Source organism: Hemibagrus wyckioides, linkage group LG10 (genome assembly GCF_019097595.1).
Source record: "Hemibagrus wyckioides isolate EC202008001 linkage group LG10, SWU_Hwy_1.0, whole genome shotgun sequence".
NCBI classification, from domain to species: Eukaryota; Metazoa; Chordata; class Actinopteri; order Siluriformes; family Bagridae; genus Hemibagrus; species Hemibagrus wyckioides.
Genome location: NC_080719.1, coordinates 24,385,805 through 24,411,914, shown reverse-complemented (window position 1 = coordinate 24,411,914; position 26,110 = coordinate 24,385,805). Strand labels below are relative to the sequence as shown.

The 26,110-nt window shown below is 41.7% G+C and overlaps 1 protein-coding gene across 1 annotated transcript in view; it reads left to right on the top strand.

Moving 5' to 3' along the window:
- Positions 1 to 23,706, top strand: part of ttll7 (tubulin tyrosine ligase-like family, member 7) — a 57,554-nt gene extending 33,848 nt beyond the window's left edge. The window contains exons 11-21 of the mRNA XM_058401251.1: positions 606 to 753; positions 1,446 to 1,519; positions 2,927 to 3,062; positions 4,937 to 5,023; positions 5,915 to 6,110; positions 7,568 to 7,902; positions 9,583 to 9,717; positions 10,896 to 10,976; positions 16,689 to 16,849; positions 18,326 to 18,502; positions 22,216 to 23,706. Coding sequence (XP_058257234.1) covers positions 606 to 753; positions 1,446 to 1,519; positions 2,927 to 3,062; positions 4,937 to 5,023; positions 5,915 to 6,110; positions 7,568 to 7,902; positions 9,583 to 9,717; positions 10,896 to 10,976; positions 16,689 to 16,849; positions 18,326 to 18,502; positions 22,216 to 22,321 — 1,636 coding nt within the window. The 3' untranslated portion in view covers positions 22,322 to 23,706. The remainder of the gene's footprint in view (positions 1 to 605; positions 754 to 1,445; positions 1,520 to 2,926; positions 3,063 to 4,936; positions 5,024 to 5,914; positions 6,111 to 7,567; positions 7,903 to 9,582; positions 9,718 to 10,895; positions 10,977 to 16,688; positions 16,850 to 18,325; positions 18,503 to 22,215) is intronic.
- Positions 23,707 to 26,110: the final 2,404 nt, after the last annotated feature.

The window sequence follows — 26,110 nt, the reverse complement described above, 5'->3', positions numbered from 1 at the left end:
CCAGGCTGATTGATCATCTCAGACCTGACCTCTGCGCTTGGACTCTCGTGTCCTAAATATAGCCTTCCAAAGCAGCGCCGGCACTACATCAGGACATAAGAGGACGTGGAACGCTCTGCAGCTCACCGGATCGTGTTTCAAGTGTAAACGAACCAAGATGCATTGTGATCCCACTGTCAGAGTGAATTCATTCTAGCCTCTCCAGACGTTTAGTGCGGCTCTGCGGATTTCCAGACTAAGAGTCATTCCGGCTTGAAAGCCAAGGCATTGAGCTATTAAACAGGCAGTATATCCTCAGTGCCCGAGCGACCCGTCTTCCCCATTCCGGAAAGTTAGCATGACGTCTTTTAGTGCTTGGAAGTAGTAATACAGTGGCTTGGTGGGTTAGTTCTCTCAGCATTAGGTATATAAAGAGAACTTGAAAGCAATGAAGGCCTGCCCGTCAAACCAAAGGAACTTCGGTGACCTTAGGCAGCCTGAGAACAACAGCAAATTCAGAGCTCCAGTTAGTGAACAGTTAGTGACAGCACATCTGCTGACACATATACGAGTTCATGGCTATTCGTAGACTGTGGTCAGGTTTACTTTTTTATTTTGCTTCACAGAGCCAGCGATAAGCGACGAAACCTGGCTCAGCAGAAGGCCGAGGCGCAGCGACGCCTCTACGGTCAGGGCACCATGAAGAAGCTTTCAGCGGGTTCCTCCGAATGGGAAAAGCAGCGCCTCACCCTGGAGCGGAGGAAAGAAGAGCTGGTGAGGCATAATAGAATTTTTTTTTCCTCCCGCAGTAACTTTCTGTAAAACTTCTCCCCAGGCACACGGGTAATGCTTCGTTGGCAGTTCAGGGCGACAATGTAGTATTTAATTATTCATGTTCAGAAATTACAGAGGCGATACATTTCAAACTTTTAAGTGGCAGTTCAGCGAGACGTGCTCTGTGCTCCGGTCCGGCTCTTGATTGGTCTTTCGGGCCAAGCTTTATTGTATGAAGTGATGAATGAATGTAAAATTGCCGCAGGTAGGTGGTATTTTCAAAGGCCAGGGCGAAAAGTGCATAAGAGGGTAAGAGCGTGGGATTGAGGAGGGGGGGTCTTCAGCAAGCGATCATGTTCTAGTGTTTAGCAGAGATCAGTGACTATAATTGGAGGCTCCCTGCTGCTCCGCTGCAAATTGACCATCTGACCTTTTCACAATTACCGTTTTTGATGTATTAAAATGGGAACATGGGACTTAAATCCATATGAATTATGATTCGACTCTACATATTAACAAGTGTAAGGGAGAGGGGGATTTTTGCATTCAGCTCTTTGTTCACTCGGATACTCGACTTCATTAAGGCGCCTCTAATGGGCTACGTAGATGCCTGATGTTGTTGTTTGTCGAAATAAACCCAGTTGAGTCCGATCCTTTCTCAGGACTTCACCTTTTGTATATTTTTGTTTTAGAAAGAGAGGCTGGCCCAGGTTCGCAAACAGATCTCCAGGGAGGAGTACGAAAAGCGTCATCTGGGGAACTACAGGTAGGCCACGGGAGCATATCGTCCTGAGGGACTCTTCTTACATTTATAAGGTCAGCTAAGGTGCAGGATGTTCCCAGGAGAATAGAGCACCAGAGAAAGTACAGCTACACGGCCCAGTTCAGGGAAGGAGCGAGAAAGCAGAATGGGCCTGAAACGAGAAAAGACCGCTGCCAGGGCGTGAATTGAACGCCCCTCGGTATGCGCACACACACACACTTAAACATGCACATACATAGACCTGCGGCATGTTATGCCAAAGTATCAGGAGCTTTCCTCTTACATGAGGCCACGGAGAACAGGGATCATCAATTTTTAATATTCGCCTGTCAGATGAGCAGATGCCTGCTTCAGAGGACAAGTCAGGGGTGGTTTGGCTTCACCTCATCCTTTGCTCATCGCCAATGCTCTTTTGCTTAAAAGAAGTGCTTGCTATACGCCACGGCAGTGCCCTGGGCTTTATTACCATCGCTGCTCTCTGTTTGTTACACTCGAATGCCGAGCGTCTGGTGCTGCCTAATGAAGACCCCCCAATTGGGAAGCGGCACTGGGACTTGATTAAGGCGCCCCTCATTAGATGAGTCTCCCAACTAACCTTTTTTCCATTTACTGAAACGGAGTTCAGGTACAGGGAGCCTGCTTCAAAGAGGAGACAAAGCCATTTAGTGTCTGTAGCATTTATCACACTGCTCGATGAATAATTGTGACGAGTCGCTCTGGAATAATGCCACCACTTAAAAAGCACAGAGGAAGCACGGGGAGAGAATCTGCTTCTTAAATAGGTTGTTTTCCAGCTGATGTAATTTTTATTCCCTACATCTCTATTCTAATAAAAACACACCAAAAGATGCTGAAACATTAAAAAAATCTCAGAATATATGTGGGCCAAACCAAGATTTCAACATATTTACGCTGTATGAAGGAGGCGAGGCAAGAAGGTGCACGTGCCTCTAATAGGTTTTTGCTGCCGCGCAAGTTTGGCCATAATGCACATATACAGGCCTTGATGGATTTTAGAGCTTTATCCGAGGATCTTAACATTTACGTTACTCAATCCCTTCATTATCCACCAGCTGGCCGAGCTCCTAACTAACACGCGGGTTCAAATGTAAGCAGAACATTTACCAGCCAAGAATTTTCATCATTCCTACCAACTTTTTGTTTACGTAGATTAATTTCATGACTTGGATAAAATCGAAGGTTTACAGCCTCAAACTCTAGTTCTCAGCCTCAAGTTCCTTCCAATAAAGGTGCTTCAACTCCATCAAGCCTTAATAGTAACATTACTTTAATACCAAGCCTGGTGTCAAAAATGTGATTGAGAATTGTTTAAAGAATATGATAAGCATGTGCATTCTCCTCACTCACTCTCTATGGTCTTTCTCTCTCTCTTTTTCTTTTTGCTTACAGACGTATTTACCCCCCAGATGACAAGCTGCTCTTGGAGAAGTATGAGGGCCTCCTCTCGGTTGCCTTTCAGACGTTCCTCGCTGGGCGAGCAGCCTCACTTCAAAAGGAAATGAATAATCCTCTGAAACGAATGAAGGCATGTACCTGAGTCTCAGCTGAATCAGAATACTCTCTCTTTCCCCCTCCCTTCTATCTCTGCTCTCTCCCTCTCTCCTTCTTTCCTTCTATGTATTTAGAATTTCCCTTCAGCTAGAAAATAGCAAGAGAAGAAAGGAATTGTTGCAAGATACTGTTGTGGCTCCTCCTTATGTTTCCTGCCATGACCTTGTTGCCTGAGTCTAAGGCTTTCCAGCCTATAGTGAGCATGATGTTTTAAAGACCCAACACATCCCTTTTTGTTACAAGGAGCACCTGACTTTGTACTTTTTTCCTTTTTTTTCCCCCCTTTCGGCCTCTGTCTTCATTCTTTATTCACCTGGAGTTCATCATTGTCCCATGCCTTTTCTCAGAAGCATTTGGAGATGTTTGAAGAAGATTTTCAAGACACGAATATGTCAGCTCAGGCAGCTCAGTTCAGCGTGCTGCATTGTTGGCCGGCCTCTTTAAATATTGCCCATCCACACTCGGCAATTTAATGGAATTTGAGCTGCCCATGGTGGGATCGGTCAGACATGCATCGAATGGCTGAATATGGCCTGGGCATCTCTCCTGGCTTTCTATGAACATCTATCTGCATGAGCATGAGCAATTCCTACATGTGGAATCTGTGGATCTGGCTTGTTTAGGTACGGGTCAGGATTGATGAAGCATGCCACATTAGCTCCTGAACTTGCCTTTTTGAAGAAGAGATGCTTCAGAAACAATAGTCTACAATCCGATTCCTTAATCATAAGACGCTAGAATGTTTCCGAACAGCGAGAAGTTAACTAGCATTAACTCACACGAGTGCTTAACAGCCCGCTTTCTCTTTGGATTGTTGCCTGAACAGTAATCTGGATTTAGGAAACAATGCACAGATGTGTGAGAAAAGTGTGAGGAATCGCATATGCTTATGTCCATTTGCACTAGAAGAACAAATCAGCGAGGAGATTACCGGTGTTAACTCTGCAAGAGTTTTTTTTCCTTTTTTTTTGTGGAACAGCGGGCAGTATTTCTCATTATAAAACTGCCAAGATGACTGGAGACAAACGTTCATCTGAGAGTCTTTTATGTGATACTTTATGTCAAGGATATTTCAGAAAATGTAATTCATTGTGAATTCACTGTTTTTTTTTTTGCATAGCGAGGAATAAAGTTCAAGCTAAAAAACTCGTCATTTAGTCTAGATACACAGACTTTATATGAAATAACTAGCACTTATTAAATATACACACTAACACAAGGTGAAGTGTGTATTGAGGATGGTACTCGGGTGTATAGAGGGACCGTAGAGTTTGACATTGACAGAAGAGCTCGTGTTCACGTTCGGTACAACTGTTTTAATTAAATTATACGGTGCAAATTAATTATTAATTATAAAAATTAATTGTAAGTAAATCATCTGCATGATGTCTGTAAGTCATCTGTATGATTAGTTAGTTAACCACATTGGTTTTGCGAAGTCAGTACTAAAAAAATAAAAGTCACATTTTCTTGCACTAAATTTTTGAAAATTATATGTATTTTAAATGACATATTTTGAACTGTAGTTCCTGGCAAAAATGACTGTACTAAATCCTTACATCATTAATATTCGTAAATAAAACTCTTTCAGTGATAATATTGTATTGTATTTTGTTTATTTTGCCCTTATGATCAGGGAAGGCAAGTCATTAATTCATTAGCTAGCCCACCCTGCACGTAAAATCTCTGGTTGCATAGAAATTGAACCAACTAGGTGAACCGAATGTAACAATAAAAATGTAATAAGATTTGTAATAACACACTGATGTAGAATAGTTAGTTTGTGCCCTTGACAAAAGTCAGCAATCTTTGGCCGATATTTAAAGATGACATTGTTGTTGTGTACAGGAAGAAGACATCTTGGATCTGCTGGAGCAGTGCGAGTTGGACGACGAGAAACTGATGGGAAAGACATCCAGGCAGAGAGGAGTGAAGGTAAGTTGCCTTTTCAACTACATCATGCTCACAAGGCTAACTATTCTTTCTCACACAATTGGCATCAGTTGAAATTAATTTGCGCCTGTCACTTCTGAGTATGCTTTTCTTCCTTGACAACCCATGAGCCCACAGCGCTCAATGATCTGATGGATAGACAGACTCCCAGGGGTGCATTATGGGCCATCTGGAAAAATCAGGGCAGAAATGAAGCAGTTGAAATACTGCGGGATTCAGTTTTAAGCATTTCCACTTAAATATGCCACGGAGAGCAGCACAATCAAACGGAGATAGATGTTTGAGTTCGTCTCCGTCTCTTCGGTCTCCGTCTCCCTCTTTCTCTAATTGATTTGTTTAAACCTGTGCTCGCAATAGCTTCCTAAGTGTTAATTTTGCAAGAGAAAGCCGAGCTAAATTAGCTGTTGAATAACTGATGTGAATGCTTTATTAATGCTAACAGCGTGCTCTTTCCTGAGCGCGGGACAGGCATTCACTTCAATTAACTCTGCTTCCCTATCTTTCTTTCTTGGAAGGAAATGATAAATTAATATTCCTGAATGCTTAGCGGTGAAAGGTGGTATCCGGGCAGAGTTACTTATACTGAATTAACGCATCTCATCTGTGACATTAATCACAGGCGGGTCTACGCTCAACTTGTCATCAAGGTGCACACCGAGGGCCGTGTCACCATCCTACTCCCCCCTCCTTTTGACATCACTTTCTCCACCTACTCTCTCCACTCATGTCACCTTAGCTACCGCTGATGACAAATGCTAATTGGAGTCAGGATGAAGGCTATATCCGCCAAGGCGCTGACTCTGTCTAACATTGTCTTTTCCCCCCAAAGTCACTGGACATCATTGGCTTGGACATGTCTATCTGTCTCTGCAGGCCTTGTCCTCCATGCCCGAGAGCGCCCAGATGCCCAGGAGGCACAGGGACTATGAAGACAGCTCAGGCAGCTGCAACAGTAGCAGAACGTCAGGCTCAAACACAGACGAAGAGGAAGAGAGCACCAATGACCTTCAGGAGAAGAAGGTCTCCATTGAAGTTGGGGAGAGCAGACAGAAAGGCTCTGAGCGTTCCAGTAAGTCTGTGAAGGAAATGATTCTTTATTAGCACTCATCCGGGGCCAGTTAGGACAGTCTCCACTCCACGCTGCACTCCTTCCCCTTCTTTTATATCTCAGCTCCTGATAGGAATTCATTCCCTTGATGCTGTTCATACAACCATGAAGGCTTCTTAATTACTTAAACAAACTTCTGCTATTGTCACAGATAGACTTGCAAACCCTCAAGCCTTTTTCCGGCCAGACCAACTCTAGACACAATTATGCAATCTAGTGGTGTCAGCTGCAGCGCTAACCCCAAATTACAGATGTAAATCTAGTTTAATGCATTTGTTTACCTAATTAATACATGAAACAGGCAAAATCCATCTTTTTTAATTAGGGTCACAAGGATCTGATGGTGCAGTCCAGAGGCTCTTAATTTGACTGGCTGGCAGTAGTGGGTGATAGCTTGAAAGCTCTCTAGGCTCCCATACACAGTGGCCTTAATGAGCTTTTTTGATGTGTTTCAGTCCACTAGTCTGTAAGGAGGCTAGGGTCTCAGCTTGGGAGAGGTGCAATTCCGGGAGATCCTCACAGAAGGGCTTTTGGTTTACCTTGAAAAGAAAGCAAACAAACCCAATTCTCTCCAAATGGAAAGGTTTCAAACTTCCTTGGGGTCCACAAAGATATACTTCTATAGTATATCTAAGATATACTATATATATATCTATATGGATATGTATAGATATATATATATATATATATATATATATATATATATATATATATATATTATAATAATAATATAATTTTTTTTTTTTTCTACACCTGTCTTTGTCCTTCCATGCCCCAGGTCTTGCTATCACACCATGCCAGCATGTATTGAAGTGTCACAGGGCCAGAGCGGATTGTTTAAAGATTCTTTTTTGCTTGAGCAAGCGGTCAAACTCTCCAGTTTTTCCATTAGCTTTGGAATGAAGGACAAAGCTGTGATTTGGCTGAAGTTTGAGGGGTGAGTGAGTCGCTGAGACTGGAGTGACTTTGACGCCCCATCTGGGGGTGGCCTAAGCTAAGCCCCTATAATGCGCACGACTTGGCAACTTCCTTCCCTCAAGACTCGCAGGCTGAACACCGAGGCCGGCTGGCCCGTGGACAAGCTGGAGGTCGTTCAACACTTCGGTGCGCGTGTGGGCAAAAGCTGCTGCGGCTCTAATCCGAAAACTGCAGAGCCAGGCCACTAAGACCAGCACATGCCTTTGTGATTAATGGAAGCCACAGTTATTCTGTGTTTGTTGTCAGGGAGGGGGAATTCTCACTTCATTTGCGCCTCAATGCAGGCCTGTCAGGGCTTTTGTGTGTGTCTAAGAGTCTAGTCATTACTCTCTGAGCTCACTTATTTACTTCAAAGACTTAATTCTGGCATCTTGTATCACTCAACGGTTAAAGAAAAACAACGACAATTGAAAAAAGCTTTGTTTTATCCCATTTCTCAGGCCGAGTGCACTGGAAGCCTGCTCCCAAACCCGAGAAATTGGGCTCAGTCTCCTCACCAGCGCTGTCGGGACTCATCCGCCGCTCTGTCTCATGCCCGCGCTCCATCTCTTCATTGAGTGGACAGTCACCTGGCACTGACAGTAGAGGCACCTCGAACAAGAGCCTGCCCCAGATGGGAAGCACTGCTGTGGCATCAGCTCATGCAGGAGCTTTAGCGACACCAACATCATTGGTTCGACCCCACACAGCTCTGCGCTCGCACTCTCTTAGCCGCAACAGCTCTGCCCACAGAATGCCCCACAGCAGCAGCCTGGGCACTATCCATTCCACCACGGCAAGTGTTACACACACACACACACACACACACACACTTTCCTAAACAAGACTATGTTCACAGTAATTTAATCCAGTGCCTGAAGCAAAACCCAAACTACATATGTATATATGGTATAATGTATTTATTTATACATTTACTGAGCACTTTAATAGGAACACTACACTAATCCGGGGTAGGCCCTCCATTTGCTCTTAAAACAGCCTCTGTTCTTTGTAGCATGGATTCCCCAAGATCCTGGAAACATTCTGTTGAGATTCTGGTCCATGTTGACATGATTGCATCATGCAATTGATGCAGATTTTTTCTGTTACACTTTCATGCTGTGACTCTCCCGTTCTACCACATCCCAATGTCGTGCATGCGGATTCAGATCCGGTGACTGGGAACAGCACTGGAACATATTCATATCTTTGTCGTGTTCATGAAACTAGTTTGAGACGACTTTTGCTTTGTGACACGGCGCATAGTCATGCTGGAAGTAGCCATTAGAAGATGGTAAATTGTGGCCAAAGGATGCACATGGTCAGCAACAATACTCAAACAGACTGTGGCATTCAAGCCATGATTGGTTAGTATTAACAGGCCTAAAATGTGCCAAGAAAACATTCCTCGCACCATTACACCACCTCCACCAACCTGGACTGTGTACACAGAGCAGGTTGGGTCCATGGATTCTTGCTATTGGCACCAAATTCTGACCCTACCATCTGTGTGCCTCAGCAGAAATTAGGATTTATCAGACCAGGCTACATTTTTCCAGTCTTCATCTGTCCAGTTTTGGTGAGCCTGTGCCTACGACAGCCTCAGCTTTGTGTTCTTGGCTGACAGAAGCGGAACCCAACATGATCTTGCTGTTGTAGCACATCCACCTCAAGAGTTGACATCAGATATACTCAAAATTGGAGCCAACAATCTTTCCACATTAAAACAAAAAAATTTTCTGATGGGTTTTGAAGCTCTGGACCACATCTGTTTGATTTTATGCATCACACTGCTGTCACACGACTGGCGTATTACATAAAAAGGTGTTCCTAATAAAGTGCTCTGTGAGTGTGCATAAAACAGGTAAAGTTGATCTTAGGGTCAGTAGTATGCAAAGGGCACACCAAAGCTGGTTGCCTTACAGCACGAATTTCAGAGTGATGGAGTGCACACATAGTCCATAAACACATCAGAATATGCACCGTGACTCCATCATCTCCACATCACACATGCATATCCCTTAACACACACCTCATTTGCTCCCTCTAACATGTGCCCCAGCTCACACTTTCTCTCTTTTTTATGCTAATATGACTAGCCCCTAAACTCCCACCATTCAGCGGTGCTCCTCTCTTTAAGCACTTTTTGTAACGAGTGTTAAGATGTCCTACAGTCAGAGCTGCACTAACACTTTTACACTCCGTCTCACAATCTGACAGTTCTGACACGCTGAGCCAACCTCCAGTCACCTGGGCTCATCTGGCACAGCGGGTACCTCTGGGATCTAGGCTGGAGCCGCCAAGCAATAGCTTGCGGCTGTGCCACTCTAATTGTGGCATCCTTGCCTCGCCTCGCTCTCCGGGCCTGCGGAGAGCGGTGAGGAAAGGAAAAGCTGATGACGGAAGGAAAAAAGGCAGCGTGCGCTAATTCATCTTCATTGCATTGTATGTGTGTTTGTGTGTGCGCACGCCGCAGGGAGAGTCCCTGCTGAACGCGAGGAGCAAGGAGCAGGAGGCGGAGCTGACGCGGCAGACGCTGGCCGCGCTGGGGGAGTTGCGCATCCGATTCCCAGGGAAGAGCGAGGAGGAAGCGGAGGCCGTGCTGGACGAGGTGAGTTAGTATGCCGCTCTCCTCTCGTTCCCCCAGCTCATTTGTGGAGAGTGCTGCCTGTAGCACTGGCTCACATTCTGTCTCTCTCTCTCTCTCTCTCTCTCTCTCTCTCTCTCTCTCTCCCTCTCACTCCGTCTCATTTTGTACATAGTGTCATTAGCCGTCCACCTGTATGGTTAATGAGAGCTATTAGCTGTCGCCATGGAAAACGCAGCTGGGCAGCAGCACCTGTTTGAGACCCTTTCCAATATCATAACATTTTTTCACTTGCACTTTGAAAGGGAAATTTTTTTTACAAATGTTTGCAAGTTTTGTGCTTACTGTGTCTCTCCTTTAATAAATAAATAAATAAATAAAACCCTTTCAGAAAGAGTTCCATGTGACTAATATGAATCACATGAATTGCATTTAGGAAAGCTGGAAAAATCGTTTTTTTTGTACATTAGAAAGTGGAACACTGTAATTTAGATATCTGTGTGCATCAGTGTGCATCATAATTTATGGCCTCCTGATTAGTATGGAGCAGATGTAAGCCTAAATGAATTATTAATGATTTATCCAAGAAGATGAATTTAACGTTTATGACCATATCAATGCCGGAGTGCTCTGCCATCATCCTTCATTGTAACCGTGTCCACGGTTCGTTTCCTCTGAGGAGGAACGAGCCAGAGATTTGTCTTGACTTGCAAGTCCACTAGAGAACATAAATAGAATATTAGCTCAGTAACGCAGGGACAAGGCGTGCTGATGAGAGAACGAGCGTATGAAGAAAGATTTGCCTGTTCAAACTAGATAATCTCAGTGTAGTCACACATTAAGATTGATCTATGAACTAGTTAAAAATGAATAAAGGAAACAATAAAGTGTGCAGCGTCTCACCGCAGAAAGAAAAGAGGAAGAAGAACGCTGCGCTGGTCTGTTTGTGTCAAGATTTGTGTTTGTTTATGCACGTATTGCAGAGAGGCATTGATTTTATTTCACAGCAGTAAAAAACAGTTCAAATAATGTAAAAACAACTTAGCAGGGCCGTACTTAGGAAATGCCTGAGGGGGGAAAAAAGCACTGAATATCAGCAACTTAATGGGAAATGCATACTTAATGGAACAGAAATGTTGTCTCTTGTCACAAAATGAATGTAATGCTTTTTTTATTTATTTATTTTGTCTTGTCACCCGCAGATTTTAAACAACTGGAAATATCATAAACCAAAAGTGGCTTCTTATTGGCTGGTGAAGTTAGATGCCACCAAACAAAGAAAGGTAACGTATTCAAAATCCCCTAACAGGATATGACACAGTAATATACAAATATAGTAAAACATAGAAATTAGAATTTAGATAATTAGTTCGTCTTTCCGTTCTGATGGCACTAAGATAAAAAATATTAGCTGGAACTAAAAATTTCCACGTATTAATCGACATGATGTGGTCTGCCTGTTAATTATTTTGTGTATACGCAAAATGTCTCGGACTCGGCGTGGAAGCAGCGCTGACAGTCATGGGAATATTCCACCTGAGAGAGCGGAAGAGCTTGGAACTGATGCCACGCTAGCTTTTGTGCCTGCTTGACATTTTTTTTTAGCTGTATATAATTTTAAAAAGCTAGGCTTTCCTGAAGTGACTGGTGTCTTATTTGCACATATCTCATTCGCAAGTAAACTTACAGCAATTTAAAATCTAGTTACTTCCCAAACTGAAAGTGGAGAAAATCACATTTATTGGTTTCCATTCCATTCCACTACATTTGTAACCTAATCTACTTATGGAAAAGAAAACCGGCATCCCTGCCAAATTTTAAAGAAGTCTAAATGAGTTACACTTTGATTATCGGCATCATCCGCATCAGTCTCTGTCTAATCACCTGAGGTAAAAAAAAGGCACTCGTGGCTTTTAGAGCCTCGTTATCCTCCTCTTTTCACTCAAACTGATCTCAATTCATGCTAACATGGCTTATGAATTTTTTAATTAACCATTTTTACAACAGTGCAGGAGCACCCTAGATAAATTCTCAGACTGTCACATACACCGATCAGGTATAACAGTGAGAGGTGAAGTGAATAAGACTTATGATCTCCTCCTCATGGCACCTGTTAGTGGGTGGGATATATTAGGCAGCAAGTCAACATGTTGTCCTCAAAGTTGATGTTAGAAGCAGGAACAATGGACAAGTGTAAGGATTTGAGCGAGTTTGACCAAAAGGGCCAAATTGTGATGGTTAGACCACTGGATCAGAGCATCTCCAAAACTGCAGCTCTTAAACTTGCTTGTAATTTATGTCTCCATCTTGTAATCGTGCCTTTAAATAGCTTCGGCCTGATCCTGATCAATCATCGTTATTAATTAATGAACAGAGCAGAAGAATTGAAGGTTTCCTGTTCTTGAATACTTTAAAGTAATATATAGACTAAGAAGTTTAGGAACTCAGTTAAAGTTAACACACCTGACTGGAACGAATCAGATTTGACGTTCCCGTTTCTCTACAGTATCAGTGCTCCAGAATAAGCTTAATTAGTTTTCTTTTCTTTTTTTCCTCCCTGAAATGTTTAAATGGACGGAAATTCGCATTGTGCAGTATTTTCTGATGAGGTAACAAATTTCGAAAAATATTGCTAATTTATTAAGAAGTGTTATATCAGCATTCTTAGTCCTTCTCAGAGTGGAGAAGAAATGTCAGAAAGTTCTTACATTTTGCCATTGTAATGTAAGACTGCTGATATACGGACTTGTCATGCGGATTTGTCTTTCCAAAATAACCAGCCTGAATTTTTTTTTTTTATTCCATTCTAAGGAGCGTGCGTTGTGGGGCTTTGTCAACTGAGTATGGCAGAAGTGAGGGCAGGAATGATATAATCAGCTCTGTTCAGCTCGGTGTCTTTTGGGAATAAAGCAATCAGTTTAATGAGCCTGTTGATAATAAAAGGTATAAAAACAAGAAGTATTATTATTAGTTTTATTATTATTATTATTATTATTATTATTATTATTATTATTACTGGTGGTGGTGGTCTTAGTAGTACCAATTTTATTTTGTGCTAATCTCATGTCGTTCTTGAAAAATCAGGATTGCATGAAATCATCTTTATTTTGCTCATGCAAAATAAGCTAAAGTTTGGTAGAAGCAGTTATTTGTGTTATTTGGTGTTATGTTCAGAATAATGGTGTGAATTACTGTGAGAATCCTGTACCGCTGGGTTGCTAAGTAACAGCTGCTCTCTCTATATCAGATCATGGCAGTACATCCTGGCCTCTTAACAACTGGCTGCCAGAAGGGCTGTACATACACTGTGCTCCTGTCGTGTCCCAACGTATAACCACTTCATTTACCTTTCTGAAACATCCAGCACCAAATAACAAACCGGCAGGTCTTGATAAGATTCTCTTATCACTAGAATATTGTTAACTTGTGTGTGGTTTGTGGAGCGCACTGCAGATTAAAATGTGCTGGCTAATTATCGGATTAGAGATCGATTTGACACACAGTGTCCTTTTGTCGTTCATGGAGCTGTATGATTGAGGACTCATGGTTTTCTGTTATGTACAAATCTAACCCATACTCACCCTCCACTTTATTAGGAACACCTGCAATATCCTGAACAGAGAAAGGTGAAGTGAATAAGACTGAGTATCTCCTCATCATGGCACCTGTTAGTGGGTGGGATATATTAGGCAGCAAGTCAACATTTTGTCCTCAAAGTTGATGTTAGAAGCAGGAAAAATGGACAAGTGTAAGGATTTGAGCGAGTTTGACCAAAAGGGCCAAATTGTGATGGCTAGACCACTGGATCAGAGCATCTCCAAAATTGCAGCTCTTGTGGGGTGTTCCCGGTCTGCAGTGGTCAGTATCTATCAAAAGTGGTCCAAGGAAGGAACAGTGGTGAACCGGAGACAGGGTCATGGGCAGCCGAGGCTCATTGATGCACGTGGGGAGAGAAGGCTGGCCCGTGTGATCCGATCCAACAGACAAGAAGAAGTTAATGCTGGTTCTGATAGAAAGGGGCCAGAATACACATTGCAGGACGGGTCAGCACTGCAAAAGGGGGACCAATACAGTATTAGGCAGGTGGTCATAATGTTATGCCTGGTCAGTGTAGTTATACATTTCAATATAGACCACTATTGAAAACGTTTGAACAAGGTTCATAATTGATTTTCTTGACCAATAGAGTGAAATAGAATATTTGAAAGGTTACAGATTTGCTTGTATTTAAATAGAGATTTAGAATAGCAGATGCAGATTTAATGTCTTTGTTTTAAATATTTTAAAGTTCTGAAATCTTCAGTTTGTTTCCATTTTACAATGAAAACCTCAAACCCTAGATTTTTTTTGTCTCAGACTTTTGGACCCTGCTGTATTAGGAACACTACAGTAATACATTGTAGGCCCTCCCTTTGCTTTTTTGATGCCTGAATCCCAAGTTGTTGGGAACATTCTTTTGGGATTCTGGTCTGTGTTGATGTGGTTGCATCATACAGGTCCTGCAGATTTTTTCTGTTGCGCTCGCATGCTACGAGTCTCCCATTCCACCACATCCCAAAGGTGTTCTATTGGATGTAGATACAGTGACTGGAAAGACCACTAAAGAACGCTGAACTTATTGCCATGTTCATAAAACCAGTTTGAGATGACTTTTGCTTGGTGGCATGGTGCATTATCATGCTGAAAGTAACCATTAGGAGATGGTTAATTGTGTCCATGAAGAGATGCACATGAGTCATCTGTGTACTTCAGCAGAAATCAAGATTCATCAGACCAGGCTTTATTTCTCCAGTCTTCATCCCATTTTGGTGCCCACTGCAGACTCAGCTTTGTGTCCTTGGCTGACAGAAACGAAACCCAGTGTGGTCCTCTGGTGCTGAATCCCATCCACCTCACACTAAAAGCAATGAGGGATGCTCAGTGGAGGGTAGAAAACCTCTACTCTCTCTCTAAAGATTATCTGGATGTTATACAGTACTGCTGGAATATTGATATCTGACAAATGAAATAAATGTTGAACTGTTTGGAGAGAAAGACTGTGTGACACGGCACTACTGCCAACACCAAATCTTTAATCTTTAGGAAATTCCAGGGCATCAGTCTTCAGTTAAAACTTAAACACATGAGGCAAACATAAACCTTTGTCTTTTTTATCACATCTTTACATTTATCCAGGATAAAAAATATGCATGAATGGAGCAAAATACCTTCTTACTGTTGTTCAGGACTAATCAACATCTACAGAATTTGTTCAGATCTTGTGAGGTTCTTGGCAACGGGTTATTTAAAAATATAAGGCTTTATCTTTCTTTTCCGTAAATAACCAATGTTTCTGTAGAACTATTCAGAGAGGTATCACGCATCTGTAGTGAGGAAGCAATACCAGCATTTTATACATCTGTATTCAGAACTCAGAACCATTTGACCCAAACATCCCAGGTATGCATTACTCAGCATTGTTGGCATTTTTACAGTTATTAATACAATATTTTTAGATGTAACCACAGTATTTCACGTTGGAAATAAAAAAGTTTTGGGCAACACACTCAAAGAATGACATTGTAGGGCAACATCTAAATATATACAATATATTGCCAAAAGTTTTGGGACACCAAATCATTGAATTCAGGGGTTGGACTCGGTCCCTTAGTTCCAGTGAAAGGAACTCTTAATGTTTCAGCTTCATACCAAGACATTTTGGACAATTTCATACTTTGTGTGAACAGTTTGGGGATGACCCCTTCCTGTTCCAACGTGACTGCACACCAGTGACCAAAGCAAGGTCCTTTCACTGGAAATAAGGGTCTGAGTCCAACCCCTGAAAAACAACACCTGAATTCAATGATTTGGAGGGGTGTTCCAAAACTTTTGCCAGTATAGTGTATATATAATTATAACATTATGACAAATAATCTTGAATTGTTGCAAATACATCAGCCAAAACATTTTTATCCTTCTTGTTTATTCTGTAAAAACAAGGCTTTCTTCATTTGGCCTGTATCTCTGTGAAATGTGGTATATAGTAACTCTGCTGTGTATCAAGTGTTAATTTATAGGCTGGCAGCGAATTAATGTGGACAGAACCCAAATTGCTAAACTGAGACAAATTTGCCAAAATGGAAATAGAACTATTCATTAGAATCAGCCTCAATCTGTTTAATGTATACTAGGATATATGATTTTCCTCAATCTTACCTTCTCAATCGTATATTATGATATTAGTCTGAACGATGTTTGCGGTTATTTGTCTTTTGTACTTGGCAGCATATTTCTTTATCTAGCAGGTAGTGGTAAAGGTGTTGAAAACCGTGAAAGCATGAAGTGCATGCAGTAAACTTACAGTACCCTGAACGTGCTGGCTAGAAAAATGCTTTACCCAAATCTGAATATGAATCATTTTCTCCAGGTATCAAATTTGACCTTAATTTACAATCATTTTACAGCTCTATAGATAATTGGATATTTAGGATAATTAGGATAGCTTTCATGATCATTTCAGTGTTTAAAACCCCTTTCTTAGAATTGTGCCGACTCTGAGAAATCTATAGTGCAAGACTGGCATGAAAAATATAATAACGGTCTGATTACTTACAGGAATAGTCATTGTCATGCTGAATATTAGCTGAAATATAAAGGATCACAATGTAGAGAATTTCACACAGAAGATCTTTTAGATCTCGAGTGTCACATGACAGAAAATTGCTAATCAGCCTGTGGGACTGTTAGGGTTCTTCAACCTGTTTAGCCTCAGTTTAGCCTGAGCATGACATTCTAGTACTTATCTTTCAGCCTTGCACTCCAATCACTCTATTCAGGCTTTGCACCTGCCTTTCCATCTTTTCTGCTGCTCTAGCCCTTACTACAGACAGACCTTATCGATTGATTAGACCTGCATCAAATCTGCATTCTTCAATCTGTTTGATTGTGACCATAGGATGTGAAAAGATTCTGTAGTGCCCTTCATCTGTTCTTATTTATGTGCCTCATACGTTAAGGTCCTGGACATTGTCCGCACCAACGTACGTTCAATGCTGCAGAGGATCTGGAGGGAGTCTGACGTCGACAGTTTACGTCTCTACCGCCTTTTTAACCGTGTCTTCAGTCGTCTGCTCTGGAGCCACGGTCAAGGCTTGTGGAACTGTTTCTGCAGCTCAGGGTAAGGGCACTTCGTTATACAGAGACAGAGCAAATTGCTTCATAAACAAGATGATTGTACACTGACCGAATTCTGACTTAGTAAAGATTATCTGTACACACTTCTGGGAAATAGTTAGTAAATTTACTAAAGGAAAAGATTTTATTTTGAAGTATCCAGGTTAATTTACCAAAGATTTATAGACTTCTTCCACAGAGATACAAAAGTGTACTTTCACTCATCGGCCACTTTAATAGGAAAACATGTACACCTGCACGTTCATTAAATTATCCAGTCAGCTAATCAGGTCACAGCAGCACAAAGCATAAAATCATGCAAATACAGGTTAAGAGCTTCAGTTAATTTTAACATCAAACATCACTGTGGAGAAATCTCTCCACAATTTACCCTTCTCATTGACTTTGAGTGTGGCATGATTGTTAATGCCAGACTGGTTGGTTTGATTATTTCAGAAACTGCTGATCTCCTGGGGTTTTCACACACACACACACACACACACACACAGCAGTCTGTAGAGTTTACATGGAATAGTGCAAGAAAACCCAATAACAAACAAGTGGCAGTTCTGTGGGTGGCAACGCATCATTAATGTCAGAGATGGACCACAACCAGCACAAGACCACATCAGGTTCCACTTCTGTAAACCAGGAATCTTAGGATACAGATATATAAAAAAAAAACAGGCAATGTTTTTCCACTCTTTAAACATCCAGTTTTAGTGAACCTGTAGCTCTTGCTCTGTATCTGGTGATTTTGTGTGTTGCTCTGCTGCCGTGTGGTTGTCTAACTGGATAATTGCATGAATGAAATTGAAAATTCTATTGTCTAATCAGCATTTGCTGTAACTGCGGCCAACCCAGAATGTTTTGTGTTTCTTGACCGTAAGGACAACAAAGAAATACATAAAATCCCAGATGCATTCTTCTATTCATTTCTTGTGTGGGTAGTGTAGTGGGTCTACAAGGTTTTTCAACAACCCACTTGTACGTATAATTGACAGATATAGAGATATGTAACCACCCAGGTTTATTTTAACTTAATGAGAGTATGCATGGCACTAGGGGATTAGTGATGGTGCTAAGCACCCCATGCTGCTGCCATTTAATCAGGGCCCGGTGCATGAAGGAGGTCTGTGGGCAGCTAGTGCTCAGAGGAAAGCCCAGCATGGGAGCATTGTGAAGGCCTCCTCGCCTGTAATGTACTCTCAGATCCCCAGCCATTATATTCCTTCATCTCCACAATCAAACACAATCACTGCTGCTGTCCAATGACTTTGAAAAGAAAAAGACATTATTTTAGCTCAATATTTTCCCTTTTATTCAGCCCACGCTGAGGACCAGGGCCTTTGAATTTTTTTTGACACTCATGCATCAAAGCATCTGGTGAGACAGAAGTCCTGGGGTGTTTACTGAATTCTTTTTGGAACCTTTTGTATTAAGATCTTTTTTTTTTGCTTGTACATGCTTGGACCAACAGCAGGTCATCATGGGAGAGCATCTTCAGCAAGAGCAGCGAGGTGGTGACGCCACAGGAGCTGCAGTGCTGCCAGCGCTTGGTGCAGCTGTGCCGTGACTGCCTGCTCGTAGTTTACAAGTTCGTAGTGGAGTCGCGCGGGTCGCTGACCGGACTCAACCCGGAGTGGGATGACCCCAGGTAAACCCCTCCTCTTAGACTTTCTCTTTTCTCCACGCTTCTCTTTTCCATCTGTTCCACCTCGGTCCCCTGTGTAGGAAAGTTCAGGGGGACATGGCTGGGAAGGGGCATATCTGACTTTTCAGCTGCACGGGGAAGCTGTGAACAGGAAAGAATGACCCTCAGATTATCACTTAACTTGGTAGACCCCCTGAGGCGCAGCTAATTCAATTATAAAAGAGATGAGCCAGTGCGAAATAATCTTAAGAGCTTGTGCACAGCCTGCTTTTTGTGATCTATAGCTGGAGATAATGCCATAGATTTTGAGCCTATATGGTTGTAAACTATGGCACAATGTTGTTGCTTAGTAGTTAGACTGCAATTTAAATTAAACTCTGTCATTTAATTGATTTCATTCTAATTGAATGAGGATTAATTGCATGTGAGCTCAGCGTTTTTTTAACTGCTGTTTAATTACAGTAAACATGCTAGGCGTAATCTAAAAAATTTGTATTTTTTTAAAAATGTTTACGTGATATAGGTTCATGTATATTTTAAGCACTCTGACTTTCCAGCCTGTATTCTTGGTTCATTGTACTTGATTCGAGTCTATACCAAGGTCCTGCCCATACTGTTTTTATTTCCCAGTTATAAATATGTAAAGTGTGCATAAAGCATGTAGAAACAATGCATGATAATGCTATTAAACAGGTATGTTCAGTTTAGCTGTACACTAATTTCAGTCAAACATGCTACTTCGTTTTTTCCTCACGGTGTTGGAGTCCAGTTCTGGTTTGGTGTTATCGTTGCTCAGAGACACCTAATTCAACTCAGCATTTAACTACCATGTTTATTAGATGTGATAGAGCTGTGACATTTTACTGGACACTGGCCAAAGACTGAAGTCTCAAATTTTGCACTTGTTTTAACATTTGGATCATGCTGTGGCTAGAATTCACTGAAAAATTTTACAGACTTGTCAAATTCATATCCTTCCTTAGACAGATTAAAGCTTTGTATGGGCATGGCCTCCACCATTTTCAGCTCCCACATTAAAACTATGACCCTGTCTTTCTGCTCTTGACTTGCGGACCGTGGTGAAGCTCACCCTCGGCAGCCGGACCAGTCTCGTCTCGTGGCTCGACCCCTTCCTCTTCTACCCTCTCACTCCTTGACGCAGGTCTTTCTACTCTTGATTTTGGATCAACCCCTTCCTCCATATCTCCAGTCTGTCCAGGCTGTAACCACCCACCCTCATGCACCTGTTTGCCACTTTTGCTCGCTTGTCTCTAAACATGGCATCTTGGAGGGGGTGCTGACTGACTGAAATAAAAAAAAAAAAAAAAGTTTTCTAAGAAAGCAAGCCAGCCATTCCTCCATCCTCTCCACTTACCATGGCAACAAGCACCCGCTCATTCGTCACAGCGAATCGCAACAGTTTCACTGCATGGTGCATGACGCGCACTTCCATATCTTTCCCAGGACATGCCTCATTGACGGCTCAGTGGCAGAACGGAGCAGGGGGATGACAGATTAGACTTTTCACTTAGCCGGCATATGCTTTGCCTCGTTAGGAAAATGATGTCTGAGTAGGGGCATGGCACCATATTGCTGGTGACCCCCCCCCTCCTTTCAACAGCCACTCATCCTCCTCTCTGGCATGTGTGTTGCCCCCCTACCTGCACCCATACGCCGCCTGTCCTACATCTGCCTCCACTTGCCAGTCTTGGCCAGTGGAGAGACATAGGGTCCAGAGCCTTCAGGGTGGCAGAGACAGACTCTCAAGTGACTGTCTAAGATGCATTTCTAAAAGGATGTAGGCTGCAAACCATCATTCCAGTCATTCCTAGTGAGATTGATCTTAGATTAGATGTTGCTTGTTTAAAATTAAGTGGGTTTTTTTGCAGTCTAAAAATTGTTTTTAACCCCAGTTTACATTTTAATATAATACATTTTAAATACATGCTGAACTTTTTTTTTTACTTTGTTAATAAACAAAGTATTATATCATATGAGATATATATATATATATATATATATATATATATATATATATATATATATATATATATATATATATATATATATATATATATATATATATATATATATATATATGTGTATATATGTATGTATGTAAGGATATATACATATAGGTATGTATATATATATGTGTGTGTATTAAGTCTCATATCAAATCATATAACAAGTCTGATTTATTTATTTATTTTCGCCCCACCTCAATATTCTGCAGCACAGTGTGGCAGGACTACTGAACATATACTTTAAACATGCAACCTGACTGGAGATACGTGCAGATCTCCAAGTCATTGTGTATAATTAGGAAGACCCGCACGTTCTCCAAAAAAAAAAAAATACAGTTAGACAGCTGCTGGCTCTCAGGGGGTTTTCGGCTGGCAGGTTTCCCTAAGAACTACTCGGTGATCAAAAGCCAAGGACCTGGTGGAAGCATTATAGAGGCCCAATTAAATATTGCCGGCAGCTTGATTGGACTCTGAGTCACGGAGCCCCTTTACATGCATCCTTAAACAGACACCTTTGTCAGAGACTTATATGGGAATGGCACCTTTGGCTAGGAAAATATTTGTGAACTCCGTTCGGAATACCACGGATTTACGTGTGAATGGCTCCTAAAATGTAATGAAAATCTAAAATCTCATTTCTCAGATGACTGGCATACATTTGAACCGACTGTGTGTTTGTCTAATCGATGTCATTGCTTGATTAAACTGTTCATATTCTCAAATAGTGACATTAATATACGAGGTTTATGATAATCTTTGAGAATTGAGCTTGGTGAAAAAAAATGTCTTTTTATTTCCCCCCCTTCGTTACTGCACTTTGGTGAACGGGTTGGATGTACAGAAGTTAATCTACATTCTAAAATATCTGCTTGACAAGCACTAGCGGTACTCTTGAGCAGTTTCAAGGGCATTCTTCTTGAACTAAATGAAGTTAATTTGACTTTTCACAAGTCTCCTGGGTATGGCGGCAATGCAGCAGAAGCCCTCAGAGCAAATCTTTTTTAGTATACTTAGAAGAAGCAGCATGGCTAATTTGTCCTGGGGATATTATACAAGGAAGACTGTCACAAGTTACAGTGACAAGCCCAGGGGTTATTTTACAGTTACTGTTACAGGGTTTTTTTTTTTTTTTTTTACTGTCATATAGCACTAACCAGGTGTAGGTCATTTGGTTAAAGCAAAGCCTTGTTAGCTTTCACTGCCCTTTAATGAACAAACAATTTAAATGTCCTCATTAACAATCTATGATGAGATATGAACAGCTATTCTATGTGGGTCATCTCATGTCTCAGTTGGTTCACCTCTACGTCACATTTCAGGCCCTAATTATCTGAGCCAGTATCCACTTTCGGACATCCTTCTTCTGTTAGATAGATTTAACCAGCGTCGATGTTAAACAGTGTCCTCCGCCAGTCTATTAACACGAGGCTTGTTCAGCTGCCCAAGTGAAGATGCAAAATGTCACTCATCGTTAAAAACAGACGGCATTTACAAGAAGGGATCAGGGGGAAACAGAGAGGTTGGAGCGTGTTGGGTTGGACAGTAGGGAGGTAGATGGGTGGGTTTGCTTTATGTTGTCAGATTGCTAACGCAGCCTGATCTCCTCGTGTGACCTTTTGCAGCTCTAATCCTGCTTTCACATCTCCTGTCCATCCCCTGTCCCTGTTTCCCATCTCTCTGTGTGTGTAGGTATCTGGTGCCAGTGACCTCCCAGTTCATCAAGTGGCCTTCCTCCAGCTCCAGCCGGAACGTGGCCTCTCGTAGTCTCTTCACCACTCGCATGGGCCACTTCTAATCCACCTTGGACACTCGCCACCTCCTGGGGAGGATAGGGGCAAAGATGCCTCCCTTCCTTGGGGATACGCTAACTCTGAAAGCATGCGAAAAGGGGTTTTGCCAGTCCGCTTTTTTTTTAGATGTAGTCGTTGGCGCATCAGAGGCAGACAGTTAGGCAGTCCCTCCCTTGAGTTCGGCTTGTGCCCGTGGATCTCCTGTAAAAAAAAAAAAAAAAAAAAAAGGAAAAAAGAAAGTAAAAGGTTTGCTGTACAGTTGTACCCTTTATTATACTGTAAAATATGATTCATCATTATGGATTCGTGTCCCGGACTTGCAAAACAATTCCGTCAATAACAGTTGAATGTTTCAGTGAAATTTAGATGGAATGGGATTTGTGTGTATGCTCGTTGTTAAAGAAAGATAACATACAATGCTGTTTTTGTTTTTCGCTGCTTGCAATGTTTGCCAATGGCTGGTGCTCTCTTTCTTAAATGATTTTATTACAATTTGCCACAGTATGTAATAGTAAGTCGAATTAAGGTTCTGCTTGAAGAATGAAGGAAGGTCTTGCCTCTCGGAGAAGAGAGTAAAATTCTGCACTGCTGCAGCCGATAACGTTCACTTGTTTATGCCTACACCTAGTCCTTTAAACTTGTGTGTTTTCAGCTGACCAAGGGCAAATCACTGCACATCAGAAATACTTGAATTTATTTATGCTATTTATTTTATTTGAAATGTTTTCATTTACATGCACTACTAACTTAAGGGTTTTAAAGCATATTTTCATTCTGTGTAAATTTCATGTATTAGGATTTTTTTTTATGTATGTTTGTAGGTTTTATCTGTTAGGTTTTTTCTTTCTTTTTCTGATATACTAAAGGTATGAGAATGAGTTTTTAAAGTACCATAGGCCTATGCTAAACTGCCATGTTTGTGTTTTAGCAGCTATGCCCTGTATTTTCTCAGCCTGTATGCAAGTGCCAGTGCAGATTGTGGCGTGCCAAGACTAAGCACAACCAGGAATGTGTTAATGGCTTCTAAATTGAGGTTAGTGAGTAATTAGAATGCTCTGTATGACAGTAGGTAGTGTTAGAATTTCAATTTGAAAAAGCTCCTGGTAGCTAATTTTCAGGTAGATTGTATTCCATAAAAAAAAAAAAAAATGCTAATGCAGGATGTTTTTGGTTATGTCCTTCAGCAGTCCTTTTTTAATGAATATGCCGATAACTTTATGCTAAGAAACCTATATGCTATTTTTTTCCTCCTATCCCTTAGTGTCATTTCACTATGCCTGGATTTCATTCACGCTCATTCTAGATAATGATTTTTAAGTTTAACAGCAATAAAAGACTGGTGGTTCTACATTTCTTTTTTGTTGATCTGTGTATAAATGATTAAGCTGTCTTTTTTGGCTCTTTCTCTTTTCTGCTCACTGAATTGAATGACAATTTTGTCTTTGCTTTTCGTTCTTCCTTCTAATGTTGCAACATCTTGAGAATATCTAAATAACTGACACACACCGACTTGTCAACCTGCACAGAACTGACACTGCATCATTCCACCCGGCCTCATGTGAAAACTCGGAAGAGCAACCTCGCTAACCTTGTCGTGTCATGTCGTGACTCGGGGCCAGGGGAATAGATGTGATCCTATCCCTTATTTACACTAGCGTACTCAATTTCAGGCTGCCAGCCATCTTTTTTTCGTCTCTGCCTTCCCTCCCCCCTACATCCCTCTCTCTCCTTCTATCTGTCAAGTGTAGTGCTGTAGAGTCATGACCTTGAAATTCTTCCTTGAACAATGGCAGTGCTTTCTAAGTAACTGACTCAGAAACTTGAGGACTATTCCCCTGCCCTCTGGTGTTAAATCCTTGTCACCCAGCATGGTCAGCTAGTGGGAACCGGGCTAGTTTCACCTGCAGTGGAGTGTGGACACTATGCAGGTTCTTGCTGGTGACCCACTTACAGGTCTTGTTCATATCATGGGCATCAGACTTTCTCTGATCACGTCTTGGGTGAATGCAATAAAAAAAACCTATTTGTTTTAATCCTGTATTTCAGAAGTCGAGGGGCTTTAATCAAAATAAGATGTCCAGTGGGCTAATTTAAAATGGAAAACTTTCTCTTTCTGATTTCAAAGACAACTCTCGAAAATGTTTAAAACCATTTGTATTTAAAGCTTCCAGTTACTATAGGACATCATCAAGCATGAGTTTCTTGAGTTTGACATGACTTCAATATCAATTTACACCACATTGCCTCGGCAAGATGCTTTCCGAATGAACCGTGTAAGAGAATATTAAGAGTATCCGCTCATGACTGGACCCTAAGTCCTGGGTTTATCTTACAAAGAGCTCTCAGCTCTTTGTTCCAGATCTAGAATGACGGGCAGCATGGAACTCAAGTGACTGCCCCAAAGACCGTCATCTGAGTGTGCTGAGATAATAGATCTACAGATATAGCTACCTTCATGTAACTGCGCTTTCAATAAAAGTGATAGCTTAAAGATTGAGCTTGCCTGTGTGCCCTGAACCGGGAAGAATCGAAAATTCACAAGCTCCTTGTCGAGGCCAAATTAGCACTTCTGACGCAGCTGGGGCTTGGATCTGGAGAGCTGGATCACTCCTTTCCTCTTTCTCTCTACCACTTGGGGCGCTTCAAAAGGCAGGAAGGAGCCCCACTGCTCCTTCTCAATGGTACGACAGTGTCAGAGTAGAAAAACCGACCGTTCCCAGGGGACTGGTCTGGGAGTTCTTGTGGGGATTGAGACATCCTCGTGGAGATTATCAATATATCCCCTCCAGCCAGGCTCAGAGACATGAGACAGAGCTGCTCTGCCCATTAGTCTACTGCTGAGCTCAGGGAACAAACAGCTGTCTGCTCGCTCAGAGACCAGACAGACTCTATCACTCTCCCACCTTGATGTTGCATGCCAATGCACTCGAGGCTTACCTTCACTGAATTTGGCTAATTAGAAGTGCTAGCTGTATTTCTAGGCTGTAATTCTGCATGGTTACCTTTGGCTCAAGAATCATCTTGAGGGACGCTTAAGCAAATGGAAACGGATTGATCCATTGACAAAGTGCTCTAACTTTGCCCTCCAGTAACCCATTCTTTATGCTGTCAAGATATATCGCAAGACTTTAAGGACAGTTTCCTGATGTTGACCCACGTGCAAGTATCGATCTAAAGCTCACAAATAGCCTGGGTGAGAGGACATTCCCACCTCACACTGATTGGTTAACCTCCAGAGGCTTGGTGAGCTGGAGTACTCAATTATTTAAGTTGTAAAAACACTCCCGAACAGGAATCTTGCTTCACACATTTTCACATGGCTTCGAGGTTTCAGGTTTAATTAATTGTGTTTAATTACAGAATAACTATTTGGTTAGTTCTTATTGTATTTAATATTTAACAAAGTATACATCTTGCTCTGGAAAGCTTCTTGTCCAGAGCTGTGAGGAAACAAGATCTTCAGTAGTTTAGTCTTTGGATATTTTGGCTTTCCTTTGTTTCGTTTTTTTTAATATAGAGAATTCATTTTGTACTGATGTTAATGGAAATCAAATCCAGATGCCTTTCACCTTGTTTTCAAAGCCGCAGTGTGCTGAGCGCAGTCATTTTCTGAATTGATGGTTATTCACAGTGGCCTGGCCTCCTTACTTCTGTTCAGCCCAACAGTGCACAATAAGGGCTGTCAGAGTGCTCTCTGTATTTCACAAAATGCTGGATAGAATCTTAAGATGGGCAACAGAAGGTCAGGGGGAACCATAAATAAACAGTACATAACCAGGGTTTAAACCTTTGCT